General features: G+C 45.3%; 1 protein-coding gene across 9 annotated transcripts in view; it reads right to left on the bottom strand.

The window, feature by feature from the left end:
• Positions 1-19986, bottom strand: part of NRP2 (neuropilin 2) — a 115754-nt gene that overhangs the window by 81301 nt on the left and 14467 nt on the right. For all 9 annotated transcript variants that reach the window (XM_054478836.2, XM_063647807.1, XM_054478837.2 and 6 more), the window contains 2 exons: positions 19099-19276; positions 436-617 (listed from right to left, as the gene is read on the bottom strand). In XM_054478836.2, coding sequence (XP_054334811.1) covers positions 436-617; positions 19099-19276 — 360 coding nt within the window. The remainder of the gene's footprint in view (positions 1-435; positions 618-19098; positions 19277-19986) is intronic.

Genomic DNA, 19986 nt, shown 5'->3' with positions numbered 1-19986 from the left:
TCCAAACAATGAAAAGATTATGTCCTCAGCCCCATGTAGTTCTAAATAAAGACAACATTAGACCATGAAGTAATCGTGAGAAAGGCATCAGAGTTTTGCTTTTTCCCATGAAGATCATTTTGATTTTAAAAAACATACAAAAATCCGATTTTTTCAAGAAGTGTTTTTCTGTTTGTCTAATACCACAAACAATGGCTGTTTTGACCCCCCCCACCCCCCCCACCCCCCCCCACTCTACAGCCCGCCACCTTAAGCTGGTGGATAATCTGAGCTGGCTCTTCTTCTCAGGATGTCTGTGGGTTCACCTTGAACCTCTCACCATGCTCAAGCTGGATGACACTGTCACCCTTACCCAGTGCCTCAGCCCACTGGGTGCTGTCCCTCCTTCTTCTCCAAGACGCCCATCTCCCGGCCCCTACGTGTGACCACACTGACCTGTCTTGAAGATCTCGTAGCGCAGAGAGAAGCCTGCCCCCTGCCGGGCGTAGTCGGAGGTGAACTTGATGTAGAGCATGGAGCCCGAGGAGATGATGGTGGGCGGGGCGATGTTCCCACAGTGTTTGCCCAGGAGGTCTGCGGATTCACTGTCCCCATCCCGAATCTCGATAAAGTCATACCTGGGTGGGGATGGCACAGACAAGAAAAGATCACTCGAAGGACACGAGAAGGACCGCTGTGTCGCTCCCACTCATGTCTCTCTATTCATTTGCAGACGTTCAGGTGTTTCAGATGGATAAGCGAAGGGCACTTCTGTCTGCTTGTACAGACTGGCAAACAGAGATACTGCAGGTTGTTGTGCTTTGTGAAAGCCACAGAGCGAATAAACACATGGCTGGAAGGCCTTATCTCTTGCCCATGTAAGAGCAGGAGCATCATTCTATCAAATATCACAAAACACATTTTTTTCTTCCTTCAATAGCACCATGTTTATTTCCATTATGCTCTCTCAGAACCTTAGTCTCTCCTTCTTAGCTCTGTGACATTGCAAGCTGCTGAACCCCTTTGAGCATCAATTTCTTCATCTGTAAGATGAGGATAAAAATATCCACTCCACAAGGCTGGGAGAAGATGGAATGAAAAAAATATCTACTTAAGGGGCTAGGCACTGTGCCAGGCACACGGGGGATGTTTCAGAGACATTTGTTTATTTTCCCATCTCCCTCCAGCCCCCTGTTTCAATTTTCCCCTGGGCCATCCCTTCTTTAATTGTTAGTGACAAAGACTCCCCACCCGTGGGCCACCGCCTCCCTAAGATGACTCTGCGAGGTTCCCATCAGCAGTGTCTAGTCAACATGTGTTCTTAAAAAGAATCAGCCTCATATTAGATAAGGCAATAAAAACCTTTCTCCAAAAGCAGGGGTGAGTCTCTAGGGGCCCACCGTCTACGTGCACGCAACTATTAGCCTCAGTGAGAGGCAGGGCAGCCTGCCCTCCTGAAGTGGAGGCCTGTGCTCATTTGAAGCAGAGTCAAACTGGCCAGGGCTGGGAAGAAGGCACCTCAAAGACACCCTTGGCTCCGTTCATGGGAAGGTGCAAACATAATGCACCATTTTATCTTGGCAGACACACATTTTCCAGCCCCGGTATGTGCTCTGGCCGTCCTCACTGTGCTGCGTTTGTGCTGCTTTCTGGGCTCCCAGTTAATACTCCTGTCACAACTGCTTAGGTGGGAAACTTCCTCCCCACCAGCTCCCTTCCAACTGCTGGCCGCTGCACCATTATTTACTGAAAACCATCCATCTCCCTCTCCCTCCCTTTCTGTTTATTTATTTTGCATCAACCTGTTGAAGCAACACTTAAGAAATCTCTTCCTTGCGGGCAAAGAGAGGGCTGGGAATGCACCCTTCTCTGGGATGTGCCTGCCAAAGGTTCCTGTCACATACAAGGATCTGGGGTTGCCGGCTGCCAGCAGGAGCGGCTGGTGTGAGCTGGGGAGGCCTGAGGCCTCACTTCAGCCCCCAGGAGCTATGTTACTTAGCCACTTTCAAATAATAGGCCTGTAAAGGAAGTCTAAGGAGTGGGCCAGGATTAATTCATTCTTAGACCCCACAGGGCTGGACTCCCACAGTCCAAAAAGAACCGCTGAAGCTCCTTAAAGTCTGGAGAAGTCAAAACGGCAGTTTCAACCCCCAGGGAGAAATGGAGAGATGGTCACAGATTGAGAAGGCCGTGAGGTTGGGGAATCTGTTTAGGTCTGTGGTTTCAGTGTGGGAGATGGTGCTGACTTTGAAAACATGCTTCCTCATTTCCAAAACAAAAGTAAAAAGACGCTTCATTTGTTCTCAGGGGAAACTCCCAAACCTTCCAGAAAACCCCTCCTTGCTATTTTCACACTAAGGCAAGCACTGCTGGACAGACACATTCCTGTGAGCAATGGTGATGCCCTGGCAATGTGCACAAAGGTTGAGAGGCTCTGCCAACCATGTTCATTAATCAGACAACTCATCTGGACTAAGAAATGCATGGCCCAGAGCACAAGAGTCCCAATCCCAGAAGCAGACGGAGCTGGGCTTGCACCCCAGCTTGGCCACTTTTTAGCTGGGTGACCTCAGGCAAGTTACTGAACCTTTCTGAGCCTCAGAAATGGGGAGAAAAAGAGTAAAGTAGGGATATTGCAATCTTCTCCTAGGGTTGATGTGGGACTTAAATGACAAAATCTAACCTATATAAAGTGTTAGTCCACAGTCTGGCACTCAGTGAGTGCTAAGTAAACGTGAACTGTGATTTGTTGTATTTTCACACCCATTTCAGAGGCGAGGAGGCTGAGCCACAGAGCAGAGGCGACCCTGTTTTAAGAGATGGAACAAATGAGCAGAGGTGTAGTATCAGCGGGAATGGAAATCTGTTCAAACATTCTGGAAGGCATTTTGGTGAAATGTGACAAAAGTTAATATGTACATAGCCTTTAATCCAGCAATCCTACTGCTAGGAATTTTTCCTAAGAAAATAATCAGTCAATTGTGCAAAGATGCATATGTATCTTTGTGCATATATTTTGAAAAAATATAAAAAATGGGAGGATATTTTGCTTATAAATGGTTTCAAAGCCCAACCGTAGAGGGAGGGTTTATCCATTTGGGATATTTATAAAATGGAATACTCTCCTGCTACAATCAATAGTCTGCAGGTCTAGAATTTTTTGTTTTTATGGAAAAATGTTCATGCTATACTGTTAACTTTTTAAAAAGGAGATTTTTTAAGAGTATGTTTTAAAAGGTATACATACATTTCCTTACATAAACATACAGAGGAAGTCTGAAAGACTACTAAAATATGAACAATGGTGACAGACATGGGCGGTGGGATAATTGGTAATTTTTACTCTCTTCTTTGTAAAAGAATCCAGCTGTTGTGATTTAGCAGATGTAGAAGTAAGTTCATCATCATCACCATCATCATCCATGTCACAGAACTGGAGTGAGGAATAAATGAGACACAGTAGGTCTAGACATCTAGAACAGTGCCAGGGACATGACCCACATTCAATAAATAATTTTTTAAACTTTTTTTTAAAGGATCACCAGATAGTTCCAGTCTTTGTGTTGCCAATTTCTCTAGGAAAGACAAAGAGAGGCCCTGACATCCCACTGGCTTGTTCATCAGAAGTGAGAGGGTTTTATCTGGTTGCCTAATCACCCATGGAGTCATTTAGGGGATTAACAGAATCAGCAATGAAGCAGGACTGCCCAACAAATGCCACTGTTACAAGCTTGCCTCAATTTACTCAATGGATACTGACCACCACAAATCCCTTCTTGTAATGCTGCCCGCAACAAATACATCCTTATGTATCTAACACAAATACAGAGAAGGGATGCATTTTTGAAAAAGCTTCATATAATTCAATCATACTATAAACTTTTTCTCTGAGCTTGTTAGTTAAAGGACCCCTCTGGTGAATCCTTTTGTGAAGCAAATAATCAACAAACCTTACTTGAACTTCTTAGAAAAACTAGATTTTTCTATAAGGTTTGCTTGAGGGGAAGTGACACAGAGTTACAATTCGGCAGCTGAAATCCCCGCAACTTCCAGTCTTCTGGTTCTGCCCTGTGGACAAGCCCCACTTAACCACATGGTCTTCTGGCTGGGCCTTTATAAAGGGCACACTCCAAATGACATCCTGACTTCATACAGAATGTCTCATTTACCTCCTGTGTGACTGACTCATTTGGGGAAATTTTTTATTATGAGGGATTTGCTACAGCTGGAGTAAATCTCCTTAGAAATTTCAGTGTTGTCAGGTTCATTTGTGAAGAGTTAAGCAGAGGCTTAGGAAGTTTCTGGCTTTGGAATAAATATGGCTTTGCATCTAGTGTCTAATATCCAGTGTTTGGTAAAGGAATCTGGGGTACAGACTCAGAGCTCACCCCAACGATAGTCAAGTAGGATAACTTGAAAAGCTGCTCCTCTTAGAACGTATCACTCGTTTTCCAGAAGGCAACATAAACCAGCTAACAGACATATTAACTAGAGTGTTTGCATTTCATTATTCATAATCTCTCCTAAATGAAAAATTCCTTTCAAAGCTTTAACACTACCTTGTATTGTTTTATTTATTTTTTTCCTGAGCTGAAGTAGCCATCTCTACTCCCAGTTCTTTATTTTCTCTCTAAAACGGTTCCCCGAGTGCCTTTTTATTTGTCTCCTCACAGATTCTGACGTCTGCATGGTGAGCATTTGTCTAGAGAATGCTTTCTCTACTTTCTTTCTCAACTTCAAAGTCTTACATTTCTCTCCCCAAACCTACATTTGGGCCATGGGAAATTTTGACAGTGAAGTTAAGAGTCCACGGGAGAGGTATGAAAAAGCAACAATCTCATCTCTTCCTCTCATCACTAGGCAAACATGAAAAAGGGCTTTCTAGTTTCCATAACTGTCTCCACGCTTGACACTTCCCAGCAGGCCACCAAAGGCTGGGTTAGTCAACGGAGCCTGTGCTGGAAGATTCACCAAGCTTAGGTCCTTCTCTCAGGGCACCGAAATGTCTGGACCTTGTCAGAATCCAGCTTTAGGGATGCCACACAGAACCACTTGGAAGGGGCTTTCTGTATCGAAGACAGAGTACTTAGGTCTTCTGAGGAAGAATACTCTGCCCCTTCTTTTGGGTCTACGTATCAGAACATCTCTGCCCAAGTCCTGACATCATAACCTTTGCCAACCAAGCAAGGCCTCCTTTCACACTGCTCGTCATAAGATCATAAGATGTTGAAGACATTTTGTATATAGGGAGCTCTTGCCAACCCCAGGGCCTTTGCAAGCCTTCTTTCCTCTGCCTGTAGTACTCCTCATTGGTGCTTTCCAGGGCTGGTTGTTGCTCATCCTTCAGGCTTAAGTACAAATGTTAACTCCTCAGAGAAGCCTGCTGTCACCACCCTATTTCAGAAGGCATGCCCTTATTCTCTATCTCACCATCGTCTTACTTCTTTCATAGCTATGATCATAATCTGGAAAGGTCTTGTCAATATACCTATTTGCTTATGATCTGTCTCCTGCACCAGACAATAAGCACCATGAAGGCAAGGACCTTGCCTCTTCACTGCTGAATTTATGACACTTGCTTGGTGCCTGGCATGTAGGAGGTCTCATTCACTTATTGTTGAGTAAATAAATGTAAATGAATAAGGGACTTGAGGCTGGTGTTCCATGTTAAGAAGAATGCGTGCTACGATGATGCTTTCTGTGGAGTTTGATCCATTTCATACTCTCTGTCTTTGTGCCCCAACACATTTACTGAGCTATTCTGGTTGTATCTGAAAACCAAAATGTTGCCTTGTGACTCAAAAACATGAAATATAACATTTTGAGTGGAAGAAACATCTCAAATCATGCTGACAGCATTTTCACTATTAGCGGCAAACAAATCAACTATAATTAAAATGCTGTCAAAGTGATTTCAGATTTTTCTCACACTTTCAAAGTTCCATATTTCATGAGTAGATTATCCAGGCCAGAGAATTTATCACCTCCTGGAGTGCCTTTCTTCCAGGAGGCTCAAAGACATCTACAAACGCTGTCTTATTAATCCTTACATTAAAACCTGTGAGGAAATTAGGAGGAAAAAAACAGCACTGTCACATACAACTTCCCAACAAAGAAGCTGCACGGTGCCTAAAAAGGCTGCAAGGCAGATCTGCACAGTGCTGAGCTCTCTGGTCGGTTCAGGCCTGAAGCCAGGCCACCTGCTCCTTAGGCTCAGCACAGTCACCTAGCCTTTATGGAGAAGTCAGCTCACTGTCAGGTCAGATTTTTTAAAGTAAATTTCATTTCCTTGAATTTCTGCCTTGCGTCTGTACCACCCATTTACTAAAAAGCTGGTATATCTGCAAACTGTTCACATTTTATTGAGCATTTACTATGGGCCAGGCCGTTGATTCAGATATTATTTCATTTAATCCTCATTTCATCCAAACCATGCCCTGTTACCATTACTATCCATTTGCAGATGCAGACATTGAGGCTCAGAGAAGTTAAGTGACCTGCCCAAGGTTACATGAGGAGGAAAGGTCAGAGACAGGCTTTGAACCCAAGTAGTCAAACTCCAGGGCACAGAGACCTCCCCTTCCTCCCTTTGTCTCCTTGTGGGAGGAAGATCTGAGGGCAATGAAAATACCAGATTGCCATAGCACAATAGCTTTAGCAGGTACCAGGTGTAAAGAATCCTTATGGCCTCAGTTAGGTTTCCACAAAATGGGCGTAAGGTATGTAAAAGACTTAACAGAATCTTGCTCTTTTGAGTTGTTCTGTTTAAACAAGGCTGAAAGACTTACCAAAATTAATAGACAAATCACCAACAGGAAAAGTGAGCGGATTTGAAATCCATGATTTCAAGACTCACCCAGCAGAAATCTAGCTTGTAAGAGTTCAGATGGGATAACATATTAATTTTTGTAAGTGGAGTATTTTTATAAGCACATATATATCCATATGTGAACATATGGCCCATGGAGTGAGAAAGCAGCATCCCGTATATTTATAAGCTCTTAAGCTATCATCTAGAGCACATATTCTTAAATGCGGGGATTTCTCCTAGGGCCTACACACAAGTGTAAGTGGGTTGGGGAAGCTCTATCTTTGTTTGCTGAAATTTTGTGTTCGTGAGTAGGCACATTTTTCTAGGGAAAAGGTCTGTGACAAAAGAAAGTTAAATTACTGTTAACTGAAACATACCTAAGAGGGTGTCGTGTAACCTGGGAAGTGTAGCATGTGGGCTTTGTGGACAGACCCAGCTACTTTCTGGCACTTGCTCATGGTGTGATTACAGACAAGGTATTTAACCTCTCTGAGTTTCAGTTTCATCATCTACAAAATGGACATAATAACAGTCTCCACCTTTGGGGGTGGTGGCAGGATTACGAAGGTACATGCAGGCCCAGCACAGTGCCAGATGCCTTAGGAAGTGCCTGAGAGCCCCTGGCTATTTTTATTATTACCAGCGTAAAACAAAACAGGATGGTGGATGTGGAGAAGAGAAGAGTTACACACACATGACACCTTGGGAGCCAGACAGGAGAAGATGAAACGAAAAGCACAGTTAGAGGCAGTCTCAATAACCCCCTTCTCGGGGCTGGGTTTCTAAAAAATCATCCCCCTGCACAAATCCATCAACAGTGTTTCAGACACTTGAGTTTTCGAGATTTTATTTCAAACTTGTGTTTCTGAGCCCAGGCTGTGCTCAAAACCACCCGTCCTCCATCTGCTGTCTTAGATAACAAGGTACTCAAGTTCCCAAGAGGCTGGTGAATTAATGCACATCAGTGGGTCAGCACAGTGTATGGCACACAGTACGTGCTCCATGAATAGCCATTTGTTGTTACTGCCGCTGTCATTCTTGTTTGCTATTTAACGCCAAGGGCTCAAATAGTTCCCAAACTCTGTGTTGGTTTGTGTATCTGCATCGGTACAAAGTGCCTTTTTAATAGTGGCTGTTTGCAGTTGCATTTTCTTCCTTCATTTCTTCCCACCACAAATCGCTGATATTTTGAGCTTCTTATCCACAATCCCCTCACAACCAGGGTCACCACGGCTCTTCAGAAAGGAGGAAGTCTGACCACCCACCAAAGGAAGTACATGGAGAGAATAACCCAAAACAAACTGAAGGAATTATTCCAAAAAACCTTGAAGGCAAGAAAATGGAAATGACAAATAACATCTATTTATAATTGCTGGCTCTTTTTCCGCAAAGGCCCTGCGATGATGGTGAGGGCCCCGCCAATCTCATTGTTCCTCATGGAGCAGGCTGCCAAGAATGCCTCCCAACGTGAGGAAGGAGGCCACTCCAGACAGCGTGTCTGATAAGTCTCTCTGAAGGTGAACTTTCAGAGAATTAAGGGCACACAACAAAGCCTCCCCCACTTCTGCGCTGGTCCTTTGGGTGAATACCATTTCCCTCGCTGACCTGGCTGGCCAGCAAGGCACATTCCTGAGGCCGTGTGGTCACGGGTCTGCTCTGCTTCTGGACCAGAACACACACTGGAGGCCACTTGGATGAAACATGTTTGCTTATGTAAGGAATGGTTTTCTAGGCAACCGGTGCCAATGTGAAGTTTAAGGCTTTGGGGCAGGCTGCTTTCAGCATGAGTGTTGGGTCTTTCGTTGGTCTGCTCTGTGTCTATAAAATCCTCACCCTCTGCAGCCAACTTAAAGGGCCCCTTGCTAGCATTCTGGAATGATACCAGAGTGCAAAGGAAGAGTAGTCCACAATTTCTTTCCATTTCTGTTTTTCTCAGCGGCGGCAGCAGCAGCAGCACTAGCAGGTGTAAAGGTGAATCCCAGCAGGGCCAGGACTCACTAAATTTTCCTATGCTGGCCTGGGTCAATCACGCTTGCATGCCTCAGTTGGTCTCATTTGGCCTCATTTGACAAAAGGGAACAGGAATCATGCCTTTGTGCCCGGTGGGGCTGCCTGCATGGGTGACCACTGAAGGGCAATCAGAGCACAGCGTCTGGGGCTCCTGGTGTGCTGGCAGTGCCCCTTTACTCGGCAGGGTGAACAGTTCCCTCCGGAATAGGTGTTCACACTAATTCTGGCTCCCAGGGGATCCAACTCTGAGGGCAAATGAAAACTTCCCCATCTGTCCGAAAGACGGGAGCCTGCTGGGAACGGAAGTGTACCGGGCACCAGGGAATCCACCACAGCAACAGAAAAGTCCTTTCTGTTTTTCCAGGGATTTAGGCTCCATATCATTTTTCTATTCCCCTTTGCTGGCATCCAGCCTCCCTAACAAAACTTGGAAGATGCAAAACTCATCTGAAAAACGTGCCATGCAGAAATCCAAGTAGGGGACAGTTTGGGAGTAGGTGGCAGGTGTGATGGGCCCCCCTTTTAGAGTTCATTTACTTGGAGCTTCAGATTACAGAGCTTGGAGCTTCTCCTGGCTCCAGGGGCAAACTTGTCACTACTGTGCAAAAAACACCATGGTGTGGAAATGATGGGCCTGCACTAATGTCCAAGCAGGAAAGGGCTGCTGCCACGCCAGGGCGGAGATTCTGAATCTAGCATTCAGGGGCCAGTCAGCTGGAACTGCTTCCGCTTGTGACTATGCTCTCGACAGCTGCATTCTGAAGCATCATGCTGCACAGGCAGCCCGGGCCATTGAGGCATGTTAAAGCACTCACCTTCTCTCCCCACCCCAGAAATGCCCTTTCCATTCTGAGAGAACAGGTCGGGGTTTGTTGGGGGTGGAGGAAGCAAGCATTTAGGAATGTTGGGTGCTCCTGGCTAGAGCCTCATAAGACCATGAAGAAAGACGTTTAGAAAGGACATGAGCTTCTACAAGAAAGGGAACCAGATTACAGGAAGTCTCTGAGCAGGATGGGAGCTGTGTGAGTCAGACCTTGAAGGATCTTTATTCATCTCACAGCCATAAGCAGGCTGTTTGTTTCGCACACAGGGCTTCTGGCTGGTTGGCCACAATATTGTAGCGACCAGTGGGGGCCCTGGCAGCGTGGAGGAGGCATCAGTGCCAAGGATGAGCTTCAAGAGCCACATGTGTATAAAGGCCCAGGCAGGGAAGAGTACAGCAGAAAAGGCCCCCAGAAGATAACTCAGTACCCCAACATTTAACCCAGCAGCCTGCCCTGAGGCTTGGACTAAATCTTGTAACTGCTTGGACCTCAGTTTCCCAGCAGATGACCCCCCAAAATAATACTTTCTTACCCTCCTACCACTCTCAAAAGATGACACATAGATAAATCGCTTTGAACTTTTAGATGAAAGGTGCTGTATAAACCTGAGGTCTCATCAACTGTAATTGTTACAGTAATTATTTTAATGATAATAATGATGATAATGGGAGGGGGGGGTCGGGTGGGGACGAAACCTCCTACTTTGAGACAAAGAAAATCTCTTCCATTAAAACCTGCATCACGAATTCTTCTGCTCTGAGCTCTCAACCATCTCTTTCAAACTGCCAATTCCTGGACTGAAATATTATTTACTCCTTTCCTTTCCAATAAAACAATTATTTGTTCCACCATTTCCCCCCTCGTTCACTCTCCGGTGTGTCTGGCTTCATCCTGACAGCTCGGCCATAGACTGTTTACATGTCTCGCTCACCCTCCGAGACTCTGGTTCAGCTCCATTGACACTAAAGGCAGGCGAATTCTCTCGGTGTGAGGAATCAATTACTTCCGCTGACACTCTATTACTGGCCCTCACATCTTTGGACTCCAGATGGAGAGTGAAGGTGGTGGTGAGGATGGCAGGGAATTTGAAGAGGATGGTGAGCGGGGCTGCGGGGGGATTGGGGGAGTAGGAGGTAGATGACAGGGAGGCAGAGAGAGACGATGGACTGAGAGGCCTCCAGCTTGTATTTAAAGACACAGAAAGAGATCTCTCTCCTTGACTGCCCCGCTGGCATCCGGAGGTGACTGCATGGCAGGAAGAGGCAAAGAAAAGGAATAAAAAGAGAAAAGGAAAAGAAAAGGCTTGTCAAGGATATCTAAAGAAATCAGAGAGGCCCCACATACCTAAGCACTGGGACAGCAGATGACAGCCCCAAGCAGATTGACACAGGTATACAAAGGCAGCTTTGGGCTGCCTGGCTTCAAACTCAGCCCCACGATTACTATTTGTGTGATCTCTCAGGGCCTCAGTATCTCCATCTGTTAAATGGGATAATAGTAGAACCAGTACCAGCTGTGGAGGTTAAACATAGAAAGCTCTTAGGGTAGGACCTGATGTCTGGCAAGAGTTCAATAAATGTTTGCTATTGTTGTCTAATTCTGAGAGTTCCTCCACGTGACCCACAAACATACAGTTGAGTCCCCAGTGGGAAAAAGTAGAAAAATATTAGAGACTGCCAAGATGCTTGGCTACAAAGCTCGAAAAAAGGCATAAAAAAAGTCATGCTTTTCTGCTGCCCTCCCAAACCTAAGCCCAACTCGTATTTCTTTCTCCTTTTCCTTTTCCTTCTTCTTTTTAGAAAATTTTATTTTGACCCAGCTAACATTTTTCAGGGCTTCTCCTTCTAGGAAAAAAATTTTGATTATGTAAATTAAATACAACCATCTACTCTGCAATCAACTGAGATGAGTTGTGAGGCACGATGTCCCATAATGAAGGACGATTACAGAAGCTCTTTTCTGGAAGGAAAGACAAGGGCAGCTGATATCTTTTTTTTTTTTTTTTTTTCTGGAATTATTTATCCAGGCAGAAGTGTAAGAATGGAATTAAATTATCTTTTGAGTTTCTCTTAATCCAAAGGCTTAAATCCCTTGCCACTAAAAAGGACACAACAAAAAGAATATAAATTTTTTTTCTATAGGACTCATGACTCCAGGAAAATACACCAATCCCTTTTTAGAAAAATCTGATGTTTTCACTTGGTATATTTCCATCTCTTCTTTATCCCCTCCATACCTGGAGCTCCCACTGAATTTCTTAAGACAGACTCTCAGCCAGTATAATTAGATGGGAGAATTACGTGGAGTTACATGGGGTGAGATGCTGGCCCTCTGGGATCTCTGGGTTCAGAGAAGGTGCCAGGGTGGAGAGGCAGAACAAGTGGGATTGTGCATGATAAAATCTCAAGTGATTTTCTCAGTCAGAAGATAAAGCATATTGTTAAGAAGGGCATCCACAGCGAAGCTTGCATTGAGACAGTTACAATTGCAGCACTCGTTTTTAAAAACAAACTGCCCAGAGTAATTCCAGCTGCTTTTTAACCTTGGTAAGAGGAGGAGAACAGTCTGTGAGTTGTTTTTCCCCCTGATCCATGAGCGAGGTGGAGTTGCTGGGTGGACCCTGTGGTCAAGGTTGGTAAGTGTGGGGCCAGCAGCCAGCTGCTCCCATTCGTCCACCACGTACCTGGAGGTGGATCTGTTTCTGTCATTAGGAGGATTGTTGCAATACAGAAAAGTATTACTGCTCACTGGCTCCTTAGGGGAATTAGAATATTTCTGTGGCTGGGCAGGCAGTAAATAATAACGTCAGTAATAGTGTCGTGAGTGATCAAGCCAACGGCCTCTCCTCAACAAGCACAAGGCACCCTCTTGAACCACACAGAATTCTCGCTATGCTTTGTTGGCTTTTCAGACTTCAACGGACACCAGCTGAAGCCACACCTCCAACTGGGCAATCTGGCCTCCCGCCCTCTATTCATAGGAAAGAGACTTGGATTCAGAAAGTCTTGTGTAGCAGGAAATTGACAAGAGGAGCTTAATCTGAAGTGTTACCTGGACTCTCCCAGGCCAAACCCCACTTTCAGGCATTCCACTGGGGGGTCGCTGGACATAGGGTATGAGGCTGCAGAGACCCTACAATGGACAGGGAAGGTGGGGACAGCAGAGAGTCCCCATCATCTCAGTCTTTCCTGCATCCTGACCACTCTGTCTCCTAAGGAGATGGTGGAAGTTGTCTGGCCAGGAAATACAATTAAATAGTATTGCTCAGGCACCTCTTCACCGGGAAAAGGGTTTGTGTCAGCAAGTCACAAGGACAGCCCCTTTTACTCTACCCTTACAATGCTCACTGGTTAAGAAATTGGGTTCAGGCATGTTCAATTATTTTGGTTCCTGAAGGCATCAAACCCTCCCTCCTTCTTGTCTTTGGGCATGCTGCTGTCTGCCTGTGACACCAGCCAAACACACTCCCTGCTGCCTGGCCTACTTCTTTAGAATTCGTATAGGCGTCACCTCCTCCAGGGAGCCTTCCTTGATCTTCCCAGCTTAGGCTGGACCTGGATGCTGTGGGCCCATATAACAGGTCCATATCATGTCCCCTGCCAAACGCATGATGCCGGGGAGGCAGACAGCACAAGAGTAAAGCAGAGATTGAAAACTAGGGTATCTGGCTTCAAAACCCTTCTCTGCCACTTATGGGAGTGGAACCTCGGGCCAGTTGCTTAACTTCTTTGAGCCCAAGTTTCTTCATCTGTAAAATGGAAAGAGTAACAGTGACTTTAGGGAAAAGAATATGATTTATTCATCGCTGTATTCCCAACGTGCTTAGCACGTGCTTAGCACATAGTAGGTGTTTAATAGCTATTTCCTGATGAATGAATGAATGGTCTATTATCATTTTGTTGGTGAGAGACTCATGTCCCAAATCAGCTAGTGACATTCTTGGCCTGTGTCCTACCCCCTAAGATTATGTCATATTCCCAGATGGACACATAGGGAAAAACAGATCTGTCTGCCTTCCAACACAGATTCAGCTCATGCTGACCTATTGCCTGGCATTTCCAATGTAAAAAATATCACTAAATCACCTGCACACACCTGCCTAGCACCCTCCTAGACTAGGTGCCGTGGGAGTTTAGATATGAAGTACATGCTTTGTGTCCTTGTAGAATTTACTTGCTGAGAACTCAAGATGACCACATATGAACAAAAAGCAATGGACTCAGGCAACATCAAGTGCTCTGGGAGTTCAGAGGAGGGGGTGATACGAGAGAACTGCAGGAAGCAAGGAAACTCAGGGGAGGAAGATGGGAGCTTGCAGCTGGACACCATGGAGGGAGAGGAAGGAGGGCTTGAGCCCTGGGAACTCAGGGGGCTCACGCAGATGTAAGACTATGCTTGGTTGTTTGCAGGGAATCAAGGGTGTTTACTGAGTGGAAACTGCTGGCTGAGTGGGGAGGGCCAGATGACTGGGGTCTGGTCTGATCTCTCTGTTTACTATGATCAGGTTATCAACTAGGAAACTGCTACCTTTCTAAGATATCATCTCTTACTTTGGGAGAAACAGACACATCTTCTAAGATATAGAGGGCCCCTCTGGCTGTAAATAAACACAAGAGCACCCTGTTTATCTAGGATACTTAGAGGCAAATATCCAAAACCTTAAATATGCAGAATATGAGGGTGTGGGGGAGTTTAGAAGAAAAGATTATGAACAGCTACACTGATGTTGAGAACTCCATCCTCTGTTGCTCTTACGCTTTGTCACTTTGAGATCACTCCCCTGTCCTAACTCTGCTGCAAGCTTGGCTGGCTGAAGCCAGCTGGAAATGCTGGCCTTGGGATTGCACTGGCTTAGGCAAAGCTTAGGTCCCAGAACTCAAACTTCCCAAGAGACAGCAAGGGCTCCTGAAGCAAAATTGATAACCCAATAAAAAAGCAAAAACAAGTCAGAAGGGGAAGGCTACAGGAGACAGACATACTCGTAACAGGATGTGTGAAAGCAGGAGGATTGAGAGAAAATAGTCCCAAATCGTCCCCTGACAAAGTCCAATGATGCTAACACAGTTGCTAACTTATTGGGCATCTACATAAAAAGGCAGATAAATCTTGCAAAATATTTATTATTATGACAGCTTTGCAGATGAGGAAACTGAGGCCTGGGAAGTTTAAAAGGTCAATAAAAATTCAAATCTTAATCTGCCTGTTCCAATTGTGGCAATACTGGCTGCTGTCACAAAAGTGAAGCTTAGAATTAGAAGCCTGAATCATTGAGAAAAAGTTGACTCCTCTCAATGTAGGTTTTAAAAAGACAGGGAAGTGCGGCACATGATTTAGAATGTTCTTTATCAGAAATCCTTTAAAAAAGAACCCTTGGAACCTTTAAAGTTCTTAAAAAAGAACTTTAAAGGTGGATATTTCAGTATCTGGACACTTCACCTAAATGGAATGTCATTCTTCAATGATACGTGGTAAGTGAGATATTGCTGTGCTGAACATAGCACATACAATCATTTATGTAGGCTTCCTTGAGGTTTTTAGCCTAAGAAATGTTCTTTCATTTCTTGCTAGTGGGTTTCGCACTTTCTGAGACCCATCAAGATACCCATCTAGAAATTACCAATTCTTTTTTTTTTTTTTTTTTTTTTTGAGACAGAGTCTCACTCTTTCGCCCAGGCCGGAGTGCAGCGGCACAATCTCAGCTCACTGCAGCCTCTGCCTCCCAGGTTCAAGTGATTCTCCTGCCTCAGCCTCCAGAGTAGCTGGGATTACAGGCGCGCACCACCAAGCCTGGCTAATTTTTTTTGTATTTTTAGTAGAGACGGGGTTTCACCATGTTGACCAGGCTGGTCTCGAACTCCTGACCTCAGGTGACCTGCCTGCCTCGGCCTCCCAAAGGGCTGGGATTACAGGTAGAAATTACCAATGCTTAAAAGGCCCCAGCCTCTTGGTTTTGGTTTTATTTGGTTGAGCCTCTGGGATGGGGTGGGTGCTGTGGCTGTTTGAGAACTCCTGAACAAGCTGTGTATTATATGCAGGTGAGTGTTTTAAAAATACATACATTTTAAATTTTAGAAATGGAAAAAACCACTCAACTTTGTGTATTGGTTTCTAAAACCATAACATTCAGTCTGTTGGCTGATGACTCAAGCGAAAGGCCTCTGTCTGCTGGAGCAGCAACATCCTAGCATCCTCCACTCCACAGGGAATAAAGTGGCTTCTCTCTGTTTGCCCAGACGGCCCATAGTCTCGCCCTTTTGTCCTTTGGCCGCAGGAGTCCAGCGGTACCACAGCGGCCTCTGGTTTCTGCCCACAGCTTCTATACAGGCCCCAAAACAGCCTGTGGGTGCCCAGGATTTGCATTTCTGCAAGTGACTGGAGGGAGGAGTCAAGGGAAGTTCACCAGAGATGGTGGCCTTGGATTGCACTGAGTCAGGCAAAGCTGCGGCTTGTGAGTGAAATTTTCCAAGCAGACAGCAAGCTTCGATGGAACAAAGTTAATAAGCAACGGTTAGGGGAAAAGGTCTATTTGGGGTTTACTCAGCAACTGTCTCAACCTTTGGGATGTAGAGTTCATGGTATACAGGGAGCCAAGGACCCAGGGGCCACAGCCCAGGATAAATTCTTTCATATCAGGGCCCTGTTTCCAGGCCTCGGGGCAATCTTTGCAGTTAACCCTGCACATAGGAAGAACCCGGGCAAACACGAGGCTGGGCGTGCTGACCACTGCTCTGTCTCCACAGCTGAGCTGGCTGCTTCTCCTGACTTCCTTGCTCAGTTCCCCTTTTTGCTGGGGCATTGTTGCTGTGCTCTGTGATCGGAAGACCAGCCCACGCAGTTTTCTTTTGGGAAGTATCCACCTTATGGGCCTGCAGAGCCAAATCCAATTTGAAGCACGCACCCAAAATAAAAGGAGAAAGCAGGCTAATTTCCTTGGAGAGTGAGTGCTTTCCAAACCCAGGAGCTCCCTTGGAATGAAAATGCAGTGTGGAAGAGAGAGGGAGAGCCGGAACAAGACAGAACTTCCAGGACTTCAATTAGATTAATTGTTCCTTTCACAAGAAAGTAAAACAAGGCAGTGGGGAGGGGAAGCCCATTTATTGTAAATGCAAATGGCCAGGGGAAATATCAAAAATACCTTGAAGAGTGAAAGCCTGAGAAAACCAGATGTGTCTTTCTAAATACAAATATTAATGAGAGAGAGAAAGAGAGAGAAATGGGGAGTGGGGGAGAAGTGGGGGGAGGAACAGAGAATTAATGACAAGGTCAAGTGGATGAGGCTTAATCCCAACAGAGCCTCTCTGATAGTTTGGCACTGGGAGAAACAGACCCCAGAAAGATTTTTTTCTGACCTCCTTCACTTTTTAGGTTCCAACTAGACACATGAGGTCATGGAATAGGGAGAAAAACAGGAAGTGATTTAGCGAGGATGATAAGCCAGAAGATAACCCTGTAAATCTCTGGCTTCCCCTACTCCACCTCCAGCAAGGGGCAATGCCTTCTTCTTCCCCTTGTCAGAGGCTCTGGCAACCTTCAGTTCTCCCCATCTCTGGGACTGAGTCCTGTTCATGGAAGGGGTGCCCTGCAACCCAAAGCAGGGCAGAAGCATGTTTTTCTGGCCTTTCATCCTTCCCAACATGTTTTAAGCCATGCTTACGAGCTCCTAAGTTTTTCCTTCCAAAAGCCATGCTTTCTCCCTCTGCCACTATGAATATACATAGGATGACCTCTTGGCAATTTCCCTGGGAAATTTGCTGGCATAAGCATAACAGAATTTGGCCCTTAGTAGAGAGAGGTGCTTAGTCAAATTTCTCTGAGCTCAGACCCAGGCTCTCTCTTTACATTATGCTTCCGTTTGTGCCAACCTTCTGCAGTCCAGCCAGAGGAATCAGAGCCAAAAACACCTTATAAAGAAGCTCTTCTAATAGAAATCTTTGATAAAGTTCACTGTCAGGGAATCAGAAGCCTTGGGATGCTGAGCAAATGTATCCAGGGTACTCATGTAACTTAGACAAAGAGGAACTGATGAGTTTCCCTATGTCATCCATTGAGTCAAGAGTGGATCTGGGATTAGAAATTTCATCTTATGACTCTTCGTCACATGAGGCATTCATCCGGGAAACCCTTTGGTTTTCAACAAAGACTACCTCTTGTTAGGAGAAAACCATTATGTAGGTGCAAATTAGTCCTAGGGGGATAATAATGACATCAATTCACTGAGCCTCACAGTCTAGCACCAGTTAAAGAGCGGCCTTGTTTCCTCCATGAGGAAGTGCTGGCCCAGACCTGGCCTGTAGGAGTTTTGCCTTCTCCTTGGTACCTGTCCTGCTAGCCGGCCCCTTTATTAATTTTTCAGTATTTGCAATTCCTTGCTTAATAGCAAGGAATGCTTAGACAATGTATTAATCACATGGGAGCAGTGAATACTTATCAGAGTAACAGCATGCTGTAGGTGCTCATTTGGGGCAGAATATGACTGTTGGCACATTCTTTTCTGTACAAAAACTCTCACTTTATTTCCAATGAGAAAAGACTTTAAGATGGAACTCAGTAGACAGCTTAAAGCACATCTGCATTCTAGACATGCTGCCTGCTTCCCAACCTTAACTTTTAGGGACCTCGGTGGTAACATGGCATTTCTAAAGTACTCCCAAGTGTCTAAATGTCCACTTGGGAGTTCCTAAGCCACACATTTCCAGGGTGGCAGAACCAATGTTGTAAGACCAGCTGAGTCACCTTGGGTGACTGACCTAACCTCTCTGTGCTTCGGTTTTCTCTCTTTTGCAAAATGGAGATCATAATGGCACTAACTTCCCAGGGCCCACTGTGCAAAGTAAATGGATTCATATTCGTAATGCAATTAGAAGAGTGTTTGTTAAATAAATCCATGACACTGACTTTGAGACTCTGACTTGTGTAGCACAGCTATCAAGAACCAATATGAATCTTAGAACTACTTAGATTTGTTTTTTTTTACCCTTTTTTTTTCCCTATAAGGAAACCAGTTATCACTATATAAGGTAACAGGCTGATCCTGCATGGCTGGATGCAGGGGAAGTCTCCACTTGGGGATACAGCTACTATCTTATTAAGGAAGCAGGTGGGGTTTATACATGTAGCAGCTGTGGAAATGGGGAGATCTCCAAGTGCAAGGTAACCCAAAGTCAAGAGGTGGAGTTTTGTAGTCCAGCCCCTACCACCACATGGAAATTCTCCTCCACTATCGGCCTTTGGAGGTAGGTTAATGTTCTCTACTTTTCACTCAAGAAGGCTCTTTCCACCATACTGTGGGATCAGCCACACCTTTCTTTCCCTGAAAAGGGAATGCCCCTTGAGGTTTTCCTCTGGGGCCAGGATCCACCAGTGGTTAGCAGCAGGTCTTGGGGTGAGGGGTGATAGAAGTGACGAGAGCAGGGGTGAGGGCAGAGCGTGTGCATCTCATGGATGGGATACCCAGTGGGACAGGACGGTGCTTACTTGCAGTCGTGCTTCTCGATTTCAAAGTGAGGGTTGAAGTTGAGGACAATCTTCTGGTTGGGTTCGGGGGCGTAAACAATCCACTCGCAGTTCTGGTGGGAGGGGTAGTCCTGGGGGTAACCGGGAGAGGTGATATAGCCAGCATCTTTGGAATTCAAACGACCTCCGCACGGTGGGTCTGAAAGAGAAATCAACAACCCAAAGAACTTCAAATATGTTACAGCTTTCTTCCCCCCCACACTCCCTCCTTCTCTTCTGTACCAGTGTCTGATTAAAACTATTTTACAGACCTTTTATGGCAGTCCAGAAGACTAACCTACTTACTCATTCGGTGGAAGAGATTATTCCAGCTCATCCCTCCCCCTACCCACCCAACTACACACACACACACACACAGATGAAAGTATTCCAGAACATGGTCATAAATATTCTCAATTACATGGTCTGCGATTAAAAAAACAAGAGGACTGCAAACTCAACATGCCTCCCTGCCTTTCCTGCCTCCCCTCCTTGGCCCATCTTCCTCTCCTCATTCAACCTCCCATCTCTATCTTTATCTCATAAATCCTTCATTTTATTCGGTGTCTCCCAGCCCAACGCAGGCAGCCAGCAGTCAGGGCTCTGGGAACTGACAATGGTGGTTTTGTGGTGCCGACCCACAAGTGAGCCTGGTAACAATTACATGTGGTGCAGAGGAAGCGCTTTCAGCTTTGGGCTAGAACAGGCCCTGGAGGGTGATTGCAGCCTTTTTAAATTTTTTTTTAAGAAAAAAAATGCAAAACCCCCAAACATTTAATTCCACATATACCGCAAATTTGATTTATTATTTCATTATACACCGAATGGAAAAATCTGTATTAGAGAATCTACTGGCTCTAGCCTTGGAAT

This window comes from Pongo pygmaeus, chromosome 11 (assembly GCF_028885625.2).
Source record: "Pongo pygmaeus isolate AG05252 chromosome 11, NHGRI_mPonPyg2-v2.0_pri, whole genome shotgun sequence".
Classification (NCBI taxonomy): domain Eukaryota; kingdom Metazoa; phylum Chordata; class Mammalia; order Primates; family Hominidae; genus Pongo; species Pongo pygmaeus.
Note: the sequence above shows the minus strand (reverse complement) of the source record. Positions and strands in the feature narration are given on the sequence as shown.